Source organism: Bidens hawaiensis, unplaced genomic scaffold (assembly GCF_021521415.1).
Source record: "Bidens hawaiensis isolate Kalapana, Puna unplaced genomic scaffold, B.hawaiensis_p1.1 tig00002273_1, whole genome shotgun sequence".
NCBI classification, from domain to species: domain Eukaryota; kingdom Viridiplantae; phylum Streptophyta; class Magnoliopsida; order Asterales; family Asteraceae; genus Bidens; species Bidens hawaiensis.
The window spans coordinates 2,286,479-2,302,530 of NW_027491121.1; the positions used below are offsets into that span (position 1 = coordinate 2,286,479).

General features: G+C 35.1%; 1 protein-coding gene and 1 pseudogene across 1 annotated transcript; one reads left to right on the forward strand and one right to left on the reverse strand.

Moving 5' to 3' along the window:
- Positions 1-1,600: 1,600 nt before the first annotated feature.
- Positions 1,601-2,236, reverse strand: LOC143613606 (secreted RxLR effector protein 161 pseudogene; annotated as a pseudogene).
- Positions 2,237-12,291: 10,055 nt separating this feature from the next.
- Positions 12,292-14,928, forward strand: LOC143614421 (cytochrome P450 704C1-like). The gene is made up of 4 exons (XM_077087869.1): positions 12,292-12,399; positions 13,133-13,462; positions 14,313-14,516; positions 14,676-14,928. The coding sequence occupies exons 1-4, from the start codon at positions 12,373-12,375 to the stop codon at positions 14,868-14,870; spliced, it is 756 nt and encodes a 251-aa protein (XP_076943984.1). The 5' UTR covers positions 12,292-12,372; the 3' UTR covers positions 14,871-14,928.
- Positions 14,929-16,052: the final 1,124 nt, after the last annotated feature.

Here is a 16,052-nt window from a genome sequence, read left to right on the forward strand (position 1 = left end):
CATCAAAAACCTTCCAAGCTTCAGTCAGCTACTTCTCCTTCCCTAATCAAAATCTCATCAGCATCTTACAAACCTTTTCTGGTATAAAATGTCTCCTCAAGAGAGCCTCTTTAACATCCGTAAACGCCTTCTCAGACGAAGCCATCAGTAAATTAACCGACAAGCTTTCAGATCATAGTCCAAAAACAACAAACATATAGCATCAAAAGTAAACTTTTGGAATATATCCTACAATCCATCTTAAAAAAAGATCAATGTGCTATAAGTATTTAATTACGCTTTATGCCAATTGTTTGAGATACAAAAATGAAAACTACAATATACCGAATAACATCTAAAATGTAGGTTGATGAAGTGTCATTAACCCTTCATGTTATTATTAAAGTTCTAACTGTAGGAACACCGTTCAAAAAACGCAATAAAACTGAAACTTTATTAATATAATGCATATTACAATACAAAATAAGAAAAGAAAACTACAAGATAGAAACCAAAATACAAACAAATTAGAAAGAAATAACAAAACTAGAAACAAGGTGACGGAGGCACGTGTAAAACACGTTTCCCTTAAAACAGATTTTCGGGCCACCCAGGTGAACCCGTCTGTTTCCCAGGGTACAACAGCCTAAGCAGATTGTACTGCCGGGATTAGCCTAGCACCTGAACTATACCTAAAACAAGAGTGCGTAAGACAGAGAAGTCTAGAAATCCCTTTGGGGTTGTGTGTGGTGTATTGCTCATAAGGATTTTTCCTATTGTTTATCAAAAACACAAAACCTCTATTTATAAGGTTTCCAAAGCCATGTAAAGAGTCTAGACTAATTCAATACATAATTGAATTTCTCATTCAATGTTACTGAACTGCAAATATATAAATGATTTTGTCATGTAGAAATCTTAAGAGTCTTTTCTAGACTATTCCTACCATGTACAATTTCCTACACCATTTAAGTTTTACCACACAAACTTAAAGACTTGATCTCTCATTCATTTGAACATTATAATAAAATAAAAATTATATTTGTGACAAATATAATTATTATTTCATATTTCCAACAATCCCCTACATGAATGGAGATCGATCCGTACGCCCAAGTATCAAATATAGTTACAGCGGTTGAGTGTTGCAGGAGAAGTAGGTGTTCCCTTTGAACCCTCCTTTGTGAAATATACTTTGTCTCCTAGCAATTAGTAGGCGCGGTGTCCTTGAACCAGCTCCTTTTGACGTAGACGTGATTACATTTCACACAACACTATTCCTGGTCTGGCTAACCCCTCATTGTCGTGTCTGTTATGGTCATGGAACACTAGCCTGGTTCTGCAAGAGCTCTAGGATTTGCGCGCACCACAAATCCATTAAAAGCGACCCCACTTCTCTCTCTCATAAGTGATTTTTTTTCTCACAAATCATTAAAAGCGTTATGCCTAACCTCCTTTGACATCAATGATTTATTATCGGAAAGGACTAGGAAGTATACAACTCCCTTTATATGTTGAGGTACTCCCCCATAGTGACTTCGGTTTATACAGTTAGGTTGTCCTATTGAACATAGATCATGGGATCTCCAATGTTCTAGGATAATTTTTCCTTTGTAGAAACTTACTCAATGGGCTTTAGTTCCATTCCTCTCGAAGATTTACATACGACCTCTCTGCTTAAGCCTTTTGTAAGCGGATTCGCAATGTTATCCCTTGACTTCACGTAGTCAATGGTGATAACTCCCGTTGAGAGAAGTTCTCGTATAGTATTGTGTCTATGGCGTATGTGTCTAGATTTACCATTATACATTGCACTTTGAGCTCTTCCAATCGCCGACTGGCCGTCACAATGTATGCAAATAGCCGTAACAGGTTTTGGCCATCTAGGAATGTATTCCAAAAATTGGCGTAACCATTCTGCCTCTTCACCAGCTTTGTCTAACGCAATGAACTCAGATTCCATCGTAGATCTAGCTATAAGTGTTTGCTTGGAGGATTTCCAAGATATAGCAGCTCCTCCAAGGGTAAACACATAACCACTTGTGGATTTGGAATCTTCCATGTCGGATATCCAGTTAGCATCACTGTATCCTTCTACAATAGCTGGGTCTTGGCCATAATGCAGTCCATAACTTCTTGTGTATCTCAGATATCTTAATAGTCTTATCATACTCTTCCAATGTTCAGAGCTAGGATTATTAGTATATCTACTTAGCCTGTTCACAGCATATGCTAAATCCGGCCGGGTACAAGACATAAGATACATAAGACTGCCAATTATCCTTAAATACTCCAACTGAGCAACACCCTCACCTCTATTCTTTGAAATATGTTAGCTAGTATCAATCAGAGTTTGAGCTACACTCGTGTCTCCCGCGTTGAACTTTTCAAGGATTCTATCTACATAATGATATTGACTTAACGCAAGAGCATTTTGGGTTCTAGTGATATTAACTCCAAGAATCACATCGGCTAAACCCATGTATTTCATGTCAAATCTCGCCTTCAACATATCTTTAATAGATTTGATCATCTTATCATCACTCCCTATGATAAGCATATCATCCACATACAGACATAAAATCACATAACCTCTAGTTGTGTCTTTCACATAGACACACTTGTCGCACTCATTTATCTTGAAACCATTTTCCAGCATGGCTTGATCAAACTTTTGGTGCCATTGTTTTGGAGCATGCTTCAAACCATATAGGGACTTGACGAGTTTGCAAACTTTACCCTCCTGGCCATGAGAGAAAAACCCTCAGGTTGTTCCATATATATTTCTTCGTCTAACTCCCCATTTAGAAATGCAGTTTTTACATCCGTTTGATGTATTTCTAAATTTCTCAAAGCAGCAATCGCAAGCACCAACCTTATAGAGGTTATTCGAGTCACAGGTGAGTGTGTATCAAAATAGTCTAGACCTTCCTTCTATCTAAACCCTTTGATTACTAACCTTTCCCTGTACTTATCAATGGAACCATCCGTTTTCATCTACTTTTTGAATATCCAACGATATCGAAGAGGTTTACAACCCGGTGGAAGATCCACTAGTTCCCAAGTATGATTCTGTAAGATAGAATAAATTTTATTTTTAATGGCTTCTTTCCATTGTGGTCCTTCTAAAGAGGTGGCCTCTTCTCGATAGGTTTGGGGCTCACCCTCAACCAAGTAAGTAATAAAATCCAGTCCAAAGGATCTCTCAGTCCTTTGCCTTTTGCTTCTTCTTGGCTCAACCTCTTCAGCCTCAGATTGTTCTTGAGTTTCTTCTTGAACAATATCATCAACAGGTGTTGATGTATTAGCACGTGTTGATGAACTAGCATGTGTAGATGAGCTAGCATGTACATTTTTCAAACATGGAAACACATCTTCAAAGAATGATGCATTCCTTGATTCCATTATAGTATTTTTGTGTATTTCGGGATTCTTTGATTCATGAACAAGAAACCGATATGCAAAACTATGATGAGCATATCCTATAAATACACAATCTACGGTTTTGGGTCCTATTTTTTGAGCCTTTTGGTGGTGGTATGACCACTTTTGCTAGGCACCCCCACACTTTCAAATTTTTATAAGATGGTTTTCTACCCGTCCGTAATTCATAAGGAGTTACATCTTTATTCTTGAAAGGTATTTTGCTCAAAAGATAATTAGCCGACAAAACGGCTTCCCCCCACATGTCCGGGCTTAACCTGGAACTCAACAATAAGGCATTCATCATTTCTTTTAAGGTACGATTCTTACGTTTTGCAATGCCATTAGATTGTGGAGAGTATGATGGGGTAAGCTCATGAACAATTCCACTTTGTGCGCATAGATCTGCAAATGGTGCAACATATTCACCACCTCTATCGCTTCTTACACGTTTTATTTTCCTGTTTAGTTGGTTTTCTACTTCATTTTTATACAAGACAAACTTGTATATGGATTCGTCTTTACTTTTAAGTAGGTATACATAGCAATACCTTGTACAATCATCAATAAAGGTGATGAAATACTTATCTCCTCTTGTGGGAACTAATTTTAGATCACATACATCGGTGTGTATCATGTCAAGGGGCTCGGTTATTCGTTCAACCGATTTAAATGATGATCTTGTTTCTTTGGCTTTAACGCATGCTTTACATTTAGTTTTTGAGCGTAATTTAGTTTAGTCAAACGACGCATTAAATTCTAGTTAACATGACCTAAACGATCATGCCGCACATTAAAGACTCAATCAAGTAATCAGAAGTAGTAGCCTTTTCATTCATATTATCTTGATCACAGCCATTACATTTAACTTAAACATGCCATTAAGGGCATAGCCTTTACCAACAAACATACCATTCTTAGTTAACACAAACTTATCACTTTCAAAACTAGACAAAAGCCAAACTTATTCAACAACCATCCAGACACAGAACTCTTGCGCAGATCGGGAACATAAAGCACGTTGCTTAGAGTGAGCTCCTTCCCCGAAGTCCACTTCAAAATTACCTCACCTTCACCCTTGATATCTGCTGTAGCCGAGTTCCCCATGTAGAGTTTTTCATATCATACAACCTCCTTAAACTTGCTAAAGAGGGTCTTGTCCGGGCACACATGACTAGTAGCCCCGGTGTCGATGCACCATCCTTTAGGGTGGTTGGACACCAAATTTACCTCATCCATCATAGCAGTAAGATCTATGATCATGGCTACAAGTTTCTCATCTTTATCAATCATGTTTTCCCTCTTTTTTTTGGGTTTGTTGCATCGATCAACAAGATGACCAAATTCTCCACAATTATAACACTTTCCCTTAAAAACCGAAAGCTTTTTTTTCACACCACCCTTTCTAGGCCTAAGATCAAACTTACCCTTTCCTTTGCTATACGGTTTGTGGTTCTTTGTTTCCTTTGTACCCCCTTGATGATTGACTATGTTCAACCATGTTTGCCTTTGCGGAAACATCCACTTGAGTTCCCTTTAGCGCCACCCACCCTATTATCCTCCTCAATTCGAAGACGGACAACTAAGTCCTCAACGGTCATCTCTTTTCGCATATGTTTAAGATAATTCTTAAAGTCCACCCAACTTGGAGGTAATTTCTCAATCATGGAAGCCACTTGCAATGTCTCACCAAAAGTCATTCCTTCAGAAATCATATCGCCAATTAAAATTTGCAAGTCTTGAACTTGACTCATTAAAGTTTTAGAATCAACCATCTTAAAGTCCAAGAACAGGGCCACGGCATATTTCTTGGTACCCGCGTCTTCAGTTTTGTACTTTCGTTCCAAAGTGTCCCATAATTCTTTGGCACTTGGTATTTTGCAATACACATTATACAATTCATCAACAAGGCTATTCAACACATAGTTGCGGCAAAGATACTCGGAGTGCTTCCAAGCATCAAGAGCACTCACGGATTGAACATCGGCACCCTCCTCTAGTAGAGGGGATACTCGGCCAAAAACCTCACGAGGTTCATAGTGGTTAGGTAAAAGATCATCTTTGGTTGCCAACTTTTGAAGTTCACACCAGAAAATTTTCCTGGTTTTTCAGCATGGTTAGCAACAGTTTGGGCAGCATGGGTACCGTCCCATGATCCCATGGTGGAAGAAGTTGACCCAATAGTAGTGGATCCCATAGACACGATAGTGTAGGATGCAACAGTACTCGCTATTTCTGAAACAAGATTAAATTGTCAATTAAAATTGGTTTAGAGAGAACCAAAATATGAACAGACTGGTTAACATAAAACCAGAATTTTCTAACCAACTTATTAGTTAAACAAACCCCATAATATCAAAGAACAATTCTAACAATATTAAATATTTCACATTAAAACCAAAAGAATTGTGAAGGTTGGGTTTGACTAAAACAAAAAACCAAAAGGCATTAACTATTGTTGCTAAATTCCATCAGGTTGGTTACGGTAAAAAAAATAATATACATACTTCAAGTTGAAGTTTGGTGAGATAATATAAAATATGAAAATTCAAAAGCCTATGTTTACAAAACCCCAATGACAAACTGAAATTTAAAAGCTTGCAAATTTTTTTTAAATCAAACCACCTTTTAAAAACACAAAATAAGAACGGTGTTTTTGAAAATTTGTTTTAAGCTTGTATGAACATTGTTCATGAAATGCAATAGAAACTTTATTAATATAATGCCTATTGCAATACAAATAAGAAAAGAAAATTACAAGATAGAAACCAACATACATATAAATTAGAAAGAAATAACAAAACTAGAAACAATGTGACTGAGGCACGTGTAAAACACGTTCCCTTAAAACAGATTTTCGGGCCACCCAGGTGAACCCGTTTGTTTCCCAGGGTACAACAGCCTAAGCAGATTGTACTGCCGGGATTAGCCTAGCACCTGAACTATACCTGAAACCAGAGTGCGTAAGACAAAGAAGTCTAGAAATTCCTTTGGGGTTGTGTGTGGTGTATTACTCATAAGGATTTTTCGTATTGTTTATAGGAAACACAAACCTCTATTAATAAGGTTTCCAAAGCCATGTAAAGAGTCTAGACTAATTCAATACATAATTAAATTTCTCATTCAATGTTATTGAACTGCAAAGATATAAATGGTTTTGTCATGTAGAAATATTAAGAGTCTCTTCTAGCTATTCCTACCAAGTACAATTTCCTACACCATTTAATTTTTCCACACAAACTTAAAGACTTAATCTCTCATTCATTTGAGCATTATAATAAAATAACAATTATATTTGTGACAAATATAATTATTATTTCATAATTTCCAACACTAACTTTCTTCGCTATTCGGACAATAATTGTCACTATTACTTGAACTATTACCGTCACTTCAGCTGTCACTTTCACTATCACTATCGCCTCCTAGGAGGCAACTTGATGGGCTCAGTTATCCTTGCTAGCATCCGTTACCATTCTCGGTTTAAGTTTAGACATCGAGGATGTCCAAATCATTCAAACTATCCACTACTATTAAGCGCCTTATGATAGAGAATGTATCCACCTCCTTGTAAAAACGGCTTTGTGTAGGTCCCAAAACGACAACACGAACGGTTTTTCTCTTGATACAAAGTGTCGAGACGAATGCGGTAAATCAAACGACCTAACATAAATATAACTTAAAGATAAGATACAGATGAACCGACCCACCCAAGGTGAGCTCCCCTTGGGTGGATGATTTACACCATGGTAAAATACACACATAAATAATACATAAGGCCCCTATATATAGTAAAACCCATGGCCGTCTCCGAGAATTGAAATACCTCGGCCGAGCTGAAATGAAAAGGCCCATAAGCTCTAACGAGTAACGAAATAAAACAACCCACATGCCCATTATCTCAAATGGGTTATGGGTAAAAAACGATTTGACCTAATATGATAATATCTAATAAAATGATTAAGATTTGTACCTGTTTTATATAAAAAAAATAAGTAAATAATATATCTTACTTTATATAATACACGAGGCATACCAATGGGGTGGTGGTCCATTGACAAATGCAATACCTTTTAACATTTAGATTTGGGAATGGAAAATCTTGGATTCAAGTTCTATAGACAACAAGCATTAAAAAAAGTTCACTTAAAAAAAATAAACATGGGCACATGACCTACTTTTTAAAGTAATTACAAGCTTTTTAATTAAAAAATATGCATATAAATAGTTATAATCTCTCAAATTTTGTAACTTTTAAAAATTGTTATAACTTTGAACCTTCATCTTTACTCATCTTTGAAACTTCATCTTTACTCATTTATTCATTTTGATTTAGATGTAACCCACTTCCCATGGACGATTTTCAACGGCTGTAACTTTTTATACGTTAATATATTTTTTTAAAAACTGTACCATAAAAATGAGCATTTTATTATCTTTAATTTGGTTATGGTATTTTATCTTTAATTTGGTTATGGTATTGCTATAGTTTTTTTCAATTATACAAATTAACATGTTATGTTTGGGCGCTCACAATTCAGTTTTAACGGTTTCTAAGTTAAAACATGAGCCAACCGTTGGTTTGATTTTTTGTCATTGAAAACCAAAACTGAACCGTGTAAATTTAAACTGAAGCGTTACTAATGGTTTGGTTTCACGCATTGAACTTCAATAATAAGTTTACAGTCCGGTTTTATATGGCCTATTTTTGGTATAAACCGTAAACCAAACTTTTGCTATGGTTTGAACATTTAAAAACCAGCTAATCAAAAGTGGTGATTGGTTTAAACGTTTTCAAATTTTCAAACGAACTTTGAACATCCGTAATTGTTACATGATTAATAGGATTTTTGTTTCAAACCGCATCGCGCAGGCACCTGTTTAGTAAAAATATATAAAAAAAAAATTGTGCCCCCAAAAAATAATTTGCCGGGCCGGTCGCCCGGGTTGCCCAACCCAAGAGCCGGCACTGGTAAAAGCTAAACATTCTAGAAGCCTTATCCATGTTGAAGTTACACGCGCATCCCGAAGCTCTCATTTCGTGTCCGGTTTCCTCATCGGCTTATAATATTCACTTGACCATATAATATATTTAACGAGTTTCATTCTTTTGATATCGTAAATCACATTTTGGCCTTACACTTTGTTCTCCTCCCCATCTGATGTGGGATATCACAACTAATAATGTTGTTGCTTGGTTCTGCAACCAAATAAAATTACGTATTAAGATGAACATTAAAGGTAATGTTGCTGTTTTACTTAACAATCAAATAAAAGTGGAAGGTTTCAGCAATTATATGGAAATGGCTGATACTCATGAGCTTCGTAAATTAGAGTTTAAATACATAATAATATAACCTAATTAAAGAGGGTCATAACTTGCGTCATAAAAAAACAATAAAATTACCTTATGTTGGGCCCGTGAAAGTTAGTTCCCTTGAAATGTGGCTACTCATACCAACAATGGTATCACACCATCACAATTAGAGGTGAATAAAAAAAACCAGATCGGAACCGGATAACCGGAAACCAAACCGAACCATTTCGTTTTTCAAACCGGTTCCCAAACCGAACAAAACCGTTAGCTTGTATAGCGGTTTGGATATTTTCAATAAAACCGGTTAACACCGGTTTAGAACCACTTAAACCAGTTTAAAACCGACCCGAACTGGTCTGGATCAAGTTGGCTAGTTCTATGCTTAAACCGATTTCTAAACCGAACCGGTTTGAAATATGCAAAAACCAAGCCGGCTTGGTTTGTTAAAAAAACCAGTTTTGTACACCTCAAATCACAATACTTGTATTCATGAGCAGACTAAAACACATGAGGATGAGCTTGCCTACTCAGTTTGACAATTTTGAATGGAAATCGGGTTGGCAATTGGTTCAGCTTGTTTTTACTGTACTTCATCAAGCTAAACTGATTGCATCCACTTTCAAGTTCTATTCAAGATCGAAACTGTTGACATCTCCGTTAATGAGGAACTCATTTCATATTTGGATTCTTGAGGACAAGAATCTTTTGAAGGGGAAAGTATTGTTACGTGCAAGAAGTTTAAAGCTGACTTGAATATAATACATAGAAGTTAAAGGACTAATCTTGTAACATTGTAATTGGTCAGATCTCTTGTTGTAATGGTTGTAACGAACTGTTAGTTGGTAGTTGTGTACTTAACAGTTTGAGATCATAATTGATAGACAAAAGTTGAATAATCTTCTCTTGTTTTCTCTATTCTATCTTTCCTTGTCAAAATCTTAAGTATTTATCCAAAAATAAGATATTTTGACTTTTTATTTGATTTAGACGTATGGCTGCTACACATTCAAGATATCATAATAAATAAGTTGTTGCTCAAACCATATTTAATATGGTGATTGGTGAAGCGATGAGTGGTCCAAATAAAGAGAGTTTGACCTAGAGAAATTATAAAATAACGTAAAAGAAAGTTGTCATGCTAACTCACAACGCGATAATATAACAAGGTTGCGCGTGCCTCGGGTAATGATCATCTTAAGTTAGACTTGCTCAAATAGCTTGAAGCTCATTTGAAAATAGCTTATTAGAATACACTTGGTGTAAACAAGCCGATCAGTTTGTAAACGAACTGAGTCTACGCTGACCTTGGCTTCATGAGTTTTTGTTCCTAGACAGCCCTGCATATCGGTCGCTACATTAATATGTGCTTATTGACTTGTTCAACTTGACTATTGTAGCCGGGTCTTAATTAAGAGTAAATGCAGCAAATAGGACAAAGCACTATCCTAGACACTTATTCAATCTCATGGCTCAACTTTCGTCTAAAATCTGTAACTACTTTTTTTTTGTTTTTAGTTGCAAAATTTTAAGATACTTCGATATAAATAGCCAGGGGCGGATCCAATGTTCAGTTAGGGAGGGCGTTTGCACCCACTCAAATCCATAATTTCTTTTATAAATTTGTAATATATTATGTCCAAAGACTCAAGTGACCCATCCCAAAAAAAAAATTAATGACCCATCCAAAAAAATTTTAGTGACTCATTCATAATTTTTTTAGTGCCCCAAACTTAACTTTTTAAATTTGAAGCCTAAATTTAATTTTGTTATGAACAAATACAATTAAACCAATATTAGTTAATTGCTTAGCCACTTTAATTGAAAATTTGAAATTAGTGGGAGACGAACAAATTAGGGTGATAGCGGCCTCACATTAGATTTGACCTGACCTATTTTGGTTTGACTTATTTTAGTTTGAATTGACGAGTTCTAGGTTAAACTTTTTTTGTACCCACTAACTAAATTTTGTGGATCCGTCACTGTAAATAGCTTTAACTCCTGGTATCAAGTATGGGCCTTCGTAACTGTATTGACTTCTTATCGCATTCTGAATTCTGATAATGTAATGTTCCAATAATCTGAAATTAATTTTATTTCTGATTTTAAATAATTAATAAAAAATATGTTATTGATGTCCGCATGAATCTTCATTATTTTGTATAAATACATAATGCTTATATGAAGTTATGAACTGCATTAATCATTCATGACCTATTCTATTGGTTTAGCGGTATCGTATCTCCTTACAAAAATAAGAATGTAGGTTTAAATCATTGCAAGTGTAAAGTTTGAAGGATTTTGGATGGAAAAAATTGTTGTTAATAATAAAAAAACGAACTACATGATTAACACATTATATAAATACGCTAGTAATCATTATTGACAGTGGTTCGGGCATTTTTAGCATAAGAAATAATCCTTTATAAATTATGATGGATGATTTGGAAGTTGTGTTCTAGCAAAGTAAATGGTGAGTTATGACAGCTAGCGTACGTACGTAGCTGCTCACAGGTCTAGCTCTGTGGCATTGACAACCTTCAGCGCTGGTGAAATACACACCTTATATCTATTGGGGGGAGGGGGAGTACGATACACCATGCGTTCTCAGGGCAATGGAGTGACATTTTAATGCTAACAACTATTTTCCTCCGGATAAAAATAAAAGAGGAGTTGGAATTGACCGTTGTAAAATGTGAAAGGGTCATATTAACTATTTAGGTAATTCTGATCAACTTGATCGAAACATCTTTCGTGCTTGGTTTTTCTGCGTTGGTTAAAGAGGCACATTTAGTTGCGTTTGTCGCCGGGGGTGCCAAGCAAAATTCGCCCCTTCTCGCCTTCACATATCGCCCACTATACATACCCTAAGGGCATATGTAGTGGCGAGAATGGAGGTTTTGGGGCTACAACACCGTTACGTAAGGGCAACAAATGGGGCGAGAAGTTCTTGTTGCCCACTATGCATGTTTGTTATATTATTATTATTATTATAATTTGTGTGTGTGTGATATATATATATATATATGAGGCTACAACACTACTAAAACAAAAACCAACCATTTGCTGACTGTGCGTCACATGGCGCAAATCAACTCATTTTGTAGCCCCTCCAATAGCCTTATAGATCAAGTACATTATATCAAATAATTTTATGACAATTTATTATCATTTGTTGTTTTCTTTTAGCTGACCTAATTTTCATCCCGCGTAACAAAACTATCATAGTCACGTTAACCCCTCAAAAATTTCACGTCTAAACAAGGTTGATAGTCTAACTTGCCTTTATGAGACTTCTAAGCATCCACAAAAAAACAGTATAAAAGCAAGCATCAACACCTCTCCTTCATCACCTCACTTATTTCAAAACATCTATGGCAGCTTCCATGGATTTTCTCTCAAATCCATTAATACTCGTATCATCAGTGTTTATACCTTTACTTCTTGTCCTTTTCAGTTATATCTCCAACCAAGTATTATCACAACAACAACATGGGAAGAAGTATCATCCTACTTTACATATAAAAGATTCGTTGATGTAACATGGAAGATCAAGAGGTTTTTCAATATTGGATTTGAAGCAGAGTTGAAGGAAAATATGAAAATTGTTGATGAGTTTGTTTATAAGGTGATAAATAAAGGTCAAGACTGGGCAAATGAAGAAGTCAACGGATGATTGTTTGGTAAGCTTTTATTATATATAGTTTGACTCGTTGGGGCAAAAAGACTGAACTGAGTTCATAACCGATGATAAGGCATAATTCTTGAAACACATGCATGACATAAAAGTTGGTTATAGAACAAACTAATTACTAACGACATTCTTGAAGTTGGTGTGGTGGGTGCTAGGTGGTGGTTCACGCCCAAAGTCTATAGTTGGTGTGAAATTTATTACGTCCTTATTATTCTGAATATGAAAAAAAAATGAGCTTGACCAAATGCCACCTAAGTTTTAATGTTTAAAAAAATGATGTTCGTGTATGTCTACATTTTGGTTTTTATTTTATTTATGAAACACGACTATATGTTGGTTTTCTATTTTTTCTTAAATTTAATGACTAAAAATTAAGTATTTAAATGTATTAAGAAGTTAAGTTTTAATAATTTTACATAAGTTTTTAAAGCCTTTAAAAAATAGTTTTTAAATATTTTGTTTCTTAGAAGTTTTAGTAATTAAAGATAAAATACTTTTTAATTTTTAGCTTTGAACTTTCTAATATTTTTGGGCAAGATATTATTGCACAGGCGCAGCATGAGCTAGACACGTGTCATCTTATTTGGTGACAGACAACTTTTATTTTTACAAATTGAAAAGTCAATGACCGTTTTCGCTAAAGACGATATCGATCATCAATTAATGGCTGATTAAGTGATTTTCTTTTTATTAATTCAACCATTGGTTTATGGAACCTTCAGCTACTTAAAAAAGAAGACATCCTATCACGGTTTATTCAGTTTAATGATAGAGATCCAAAATACTTGCGCGACATAATACTAAACTTTATGCTTGCGGGTAAAGATCCGATTGCGATCAGCATGTCTTGGTTCATTTACTTGCTTTGCAAACATCCTAAAGTTCAAGATAAGGTTGCAAAAGAAATCATAGAAGCAACAAATTACATGAACCAAGAGATCACAGATGTTGCCGATTTTGCTGCCCGTGTGAGTGATAGTGCACTTGACAAGATGCAATATCTTCATGCAGCTTTGACCGAAACTATTAGACTTTATCCTGCTTTGCCAGTGGTATGCATTCGTTTCGTGTTTGAATATATAGCACCTGTACGTTTCATATTTCATTTTCTAATTTCTTAGGGAAAATTGGAAACTATAATTATAGCAGTTACCAAAGGGCATTTCACCCAACGGTATATTGTGTGTTATATGGCACTCCCTTCTCCTTTGGAGGTCGAGGGTTTGAGTCTCATGGAGGAAGTTGGTGTAGTATTATTAGGAGTAGATTAGATAACCGTTAAAAAAATATAACTATAGCACATGCAGTTAAGGTTTTGTGTGACATTTTTTACATTCTTTCATGGTATCTGAGTTGTAATTGCTTGATCCTATAGTGGCTGATAATTCAGCAATATATAATGGCTTTAATTAGCCTTTCACCCAAAGAAATTTAGTTATTTCAATAATATTAATTTGCAATTGATTTTTTATAATTGTAATTATTTCAATAATATCCTAATGGTGATTGATAATTTTATTTAAAAAAAAAAAAATCATAACTACTTGCTTATTTTGTAGCTACTTTTTGCATATTCCTTTTGCAGGCAACTGAATTTTCATTCTACTTGGCTTGCAAGTTGACTGGTCTTTCTAACCAAACATTAACCCAAATTTAATACTAACTTATATTTTTACCGGCTGTAAAAACCGAACTGCAGTGACATGGAATCAACTAACACAAAGAATATTAACTAGTGTAAATTTAGAAGTAGGTTAGGGATTGAGTTTGGCTTTCAAAAAAAAAAAACAAAGAAAGCAAAATAGCATTTATTACATTATTAAAACAACATCTAAATTTGTTTTATATCAACAATTAATTCCCTAACAAAGTAACAACATTGAGATCATACAAATAATGTAGGATCCAAAGGTGTGCTTTTTAGATGATGTTCTACCAGATGGTTGTAATGTGAATAAAGGGGATGTGGTAGCATATCTGCCATATGCTATGGGAAGGATGAAGTTTATATGGGGTGATGATGCACTTGAATTCAAACCAGAAAGATGGCTTGATCAAGATGGTTGCTTCCATCCAGAGAGCCCCTTCAAATTTACAGCTTTTCAGGTTATTAGTATAATATAATTAATTGAGTTTTCAAAGGGCATGAGTAATTCATGAGTTTTGGCTTGTATAATAAAACTTATTTTCAAACTATATACTTAACTAGTTATTAATTATATGCTGGTACTAATCAACCCTTTTACCTTTCTTGTTCATACATAGGCCGGACCACGAACTTGTTTGGGTCGAGATTTCGCATACAGGCAACTGAAGATAATCTCTTCAGTTTTGTTAGGTTACTTTGTGTTCAAGTTGGGTGATGAAAACACAGTCTTATGTTACAGAACCTCAGTTAATATTCACGTTGATGGTCCATTGCAAGTTTATGTGTCCCGTAGATCTTTCCAAAATCCTTGAAGTTGCGCTAGCTACGTAACTTTGTGATGTCGAATGTGTGTTCAGCAGAACATACGTAGCATCTGCTAGCATCGAACGGTTTATTTAATATAATAATATGTAATGGTGTAGCTATAACAAATAAAAATGTTGTTTAATACTATAACAAATAAAAATGTTGTTTAATACTATAACAAATAAAAATGTTGTTTAATATTACATAACTTCTATGTTCTATGTATCGAAAAATGAGTGCTATTCATATTGCATAGTGCCCTGAGTGAAGTGATGTGAAGTTTCTGCATTATAAATTAGTTTAACGAATATAATATAAATTTTAATTTTGACGGTGGCCAGATATTGAGACATTTGAACAGAAAAATATGAGGTTGAAAAAAAGGATAAGAATAGCTAATTTGGTTATGTATTAAATGAATGGAAAGTGATTAAATTTACATAATGAAAATGTGGACTTTTTTTTTAATTTAATTAATGCATGGCAGTCAAATGAGCATTACCAACGTTCAAATTTCGTCACTAGGCCCGAGTTCCACAACCCACAAGCCCAACTCACATTCGTTACTCAATTTTGGCTGGGCGGTATGCTAGAGCTGGATAGTGGATACTCAACGAATGTCAGTGATTTTAGTGTAATTATGAATTAACTTGTTAATTAAGTTAATTGTAATATGAATCTAAATAAGTCGGGTATGGGGGTGCACATTTATTTGATTTTATTATAATTTATAATCTTATTACTTCCTCCGTCCCGGTCAAAATGTCTTAGTTTGAAAAACACAAAGTTTAAGGTAGATTAAATTATTGTTTTCTTTGCTTACCAAATGACAATAATGCCCTTGAAAATTGGACCCGTCAATATTGTTTATTAATGTTAGTTGTGTGTGTTTAAGGGTAAACTTAGAAATTGGCTAATAAATTTTGAAAGTTGACATTTGTAGTGAGACAAATAAAAATGAAATGTGGACACTTTTAATGGAACGGAGATAGTATTACTTAGGGGTGAAGCCCCCAAGTCATGGGGGTTCTAATGGGGCAACACCCCCCCCCCTGGCGGGAGTCTGGGGGCAACGCCCAGGTAGTAGGATCCAATGGTCGGCAGCCCTAGGTAAGGTTCAAGGGGCGGCACCCGTGTCAGCTTGGAAATTTTTATTTCGGACATATGTTGCTTCATTAAAATCGTTA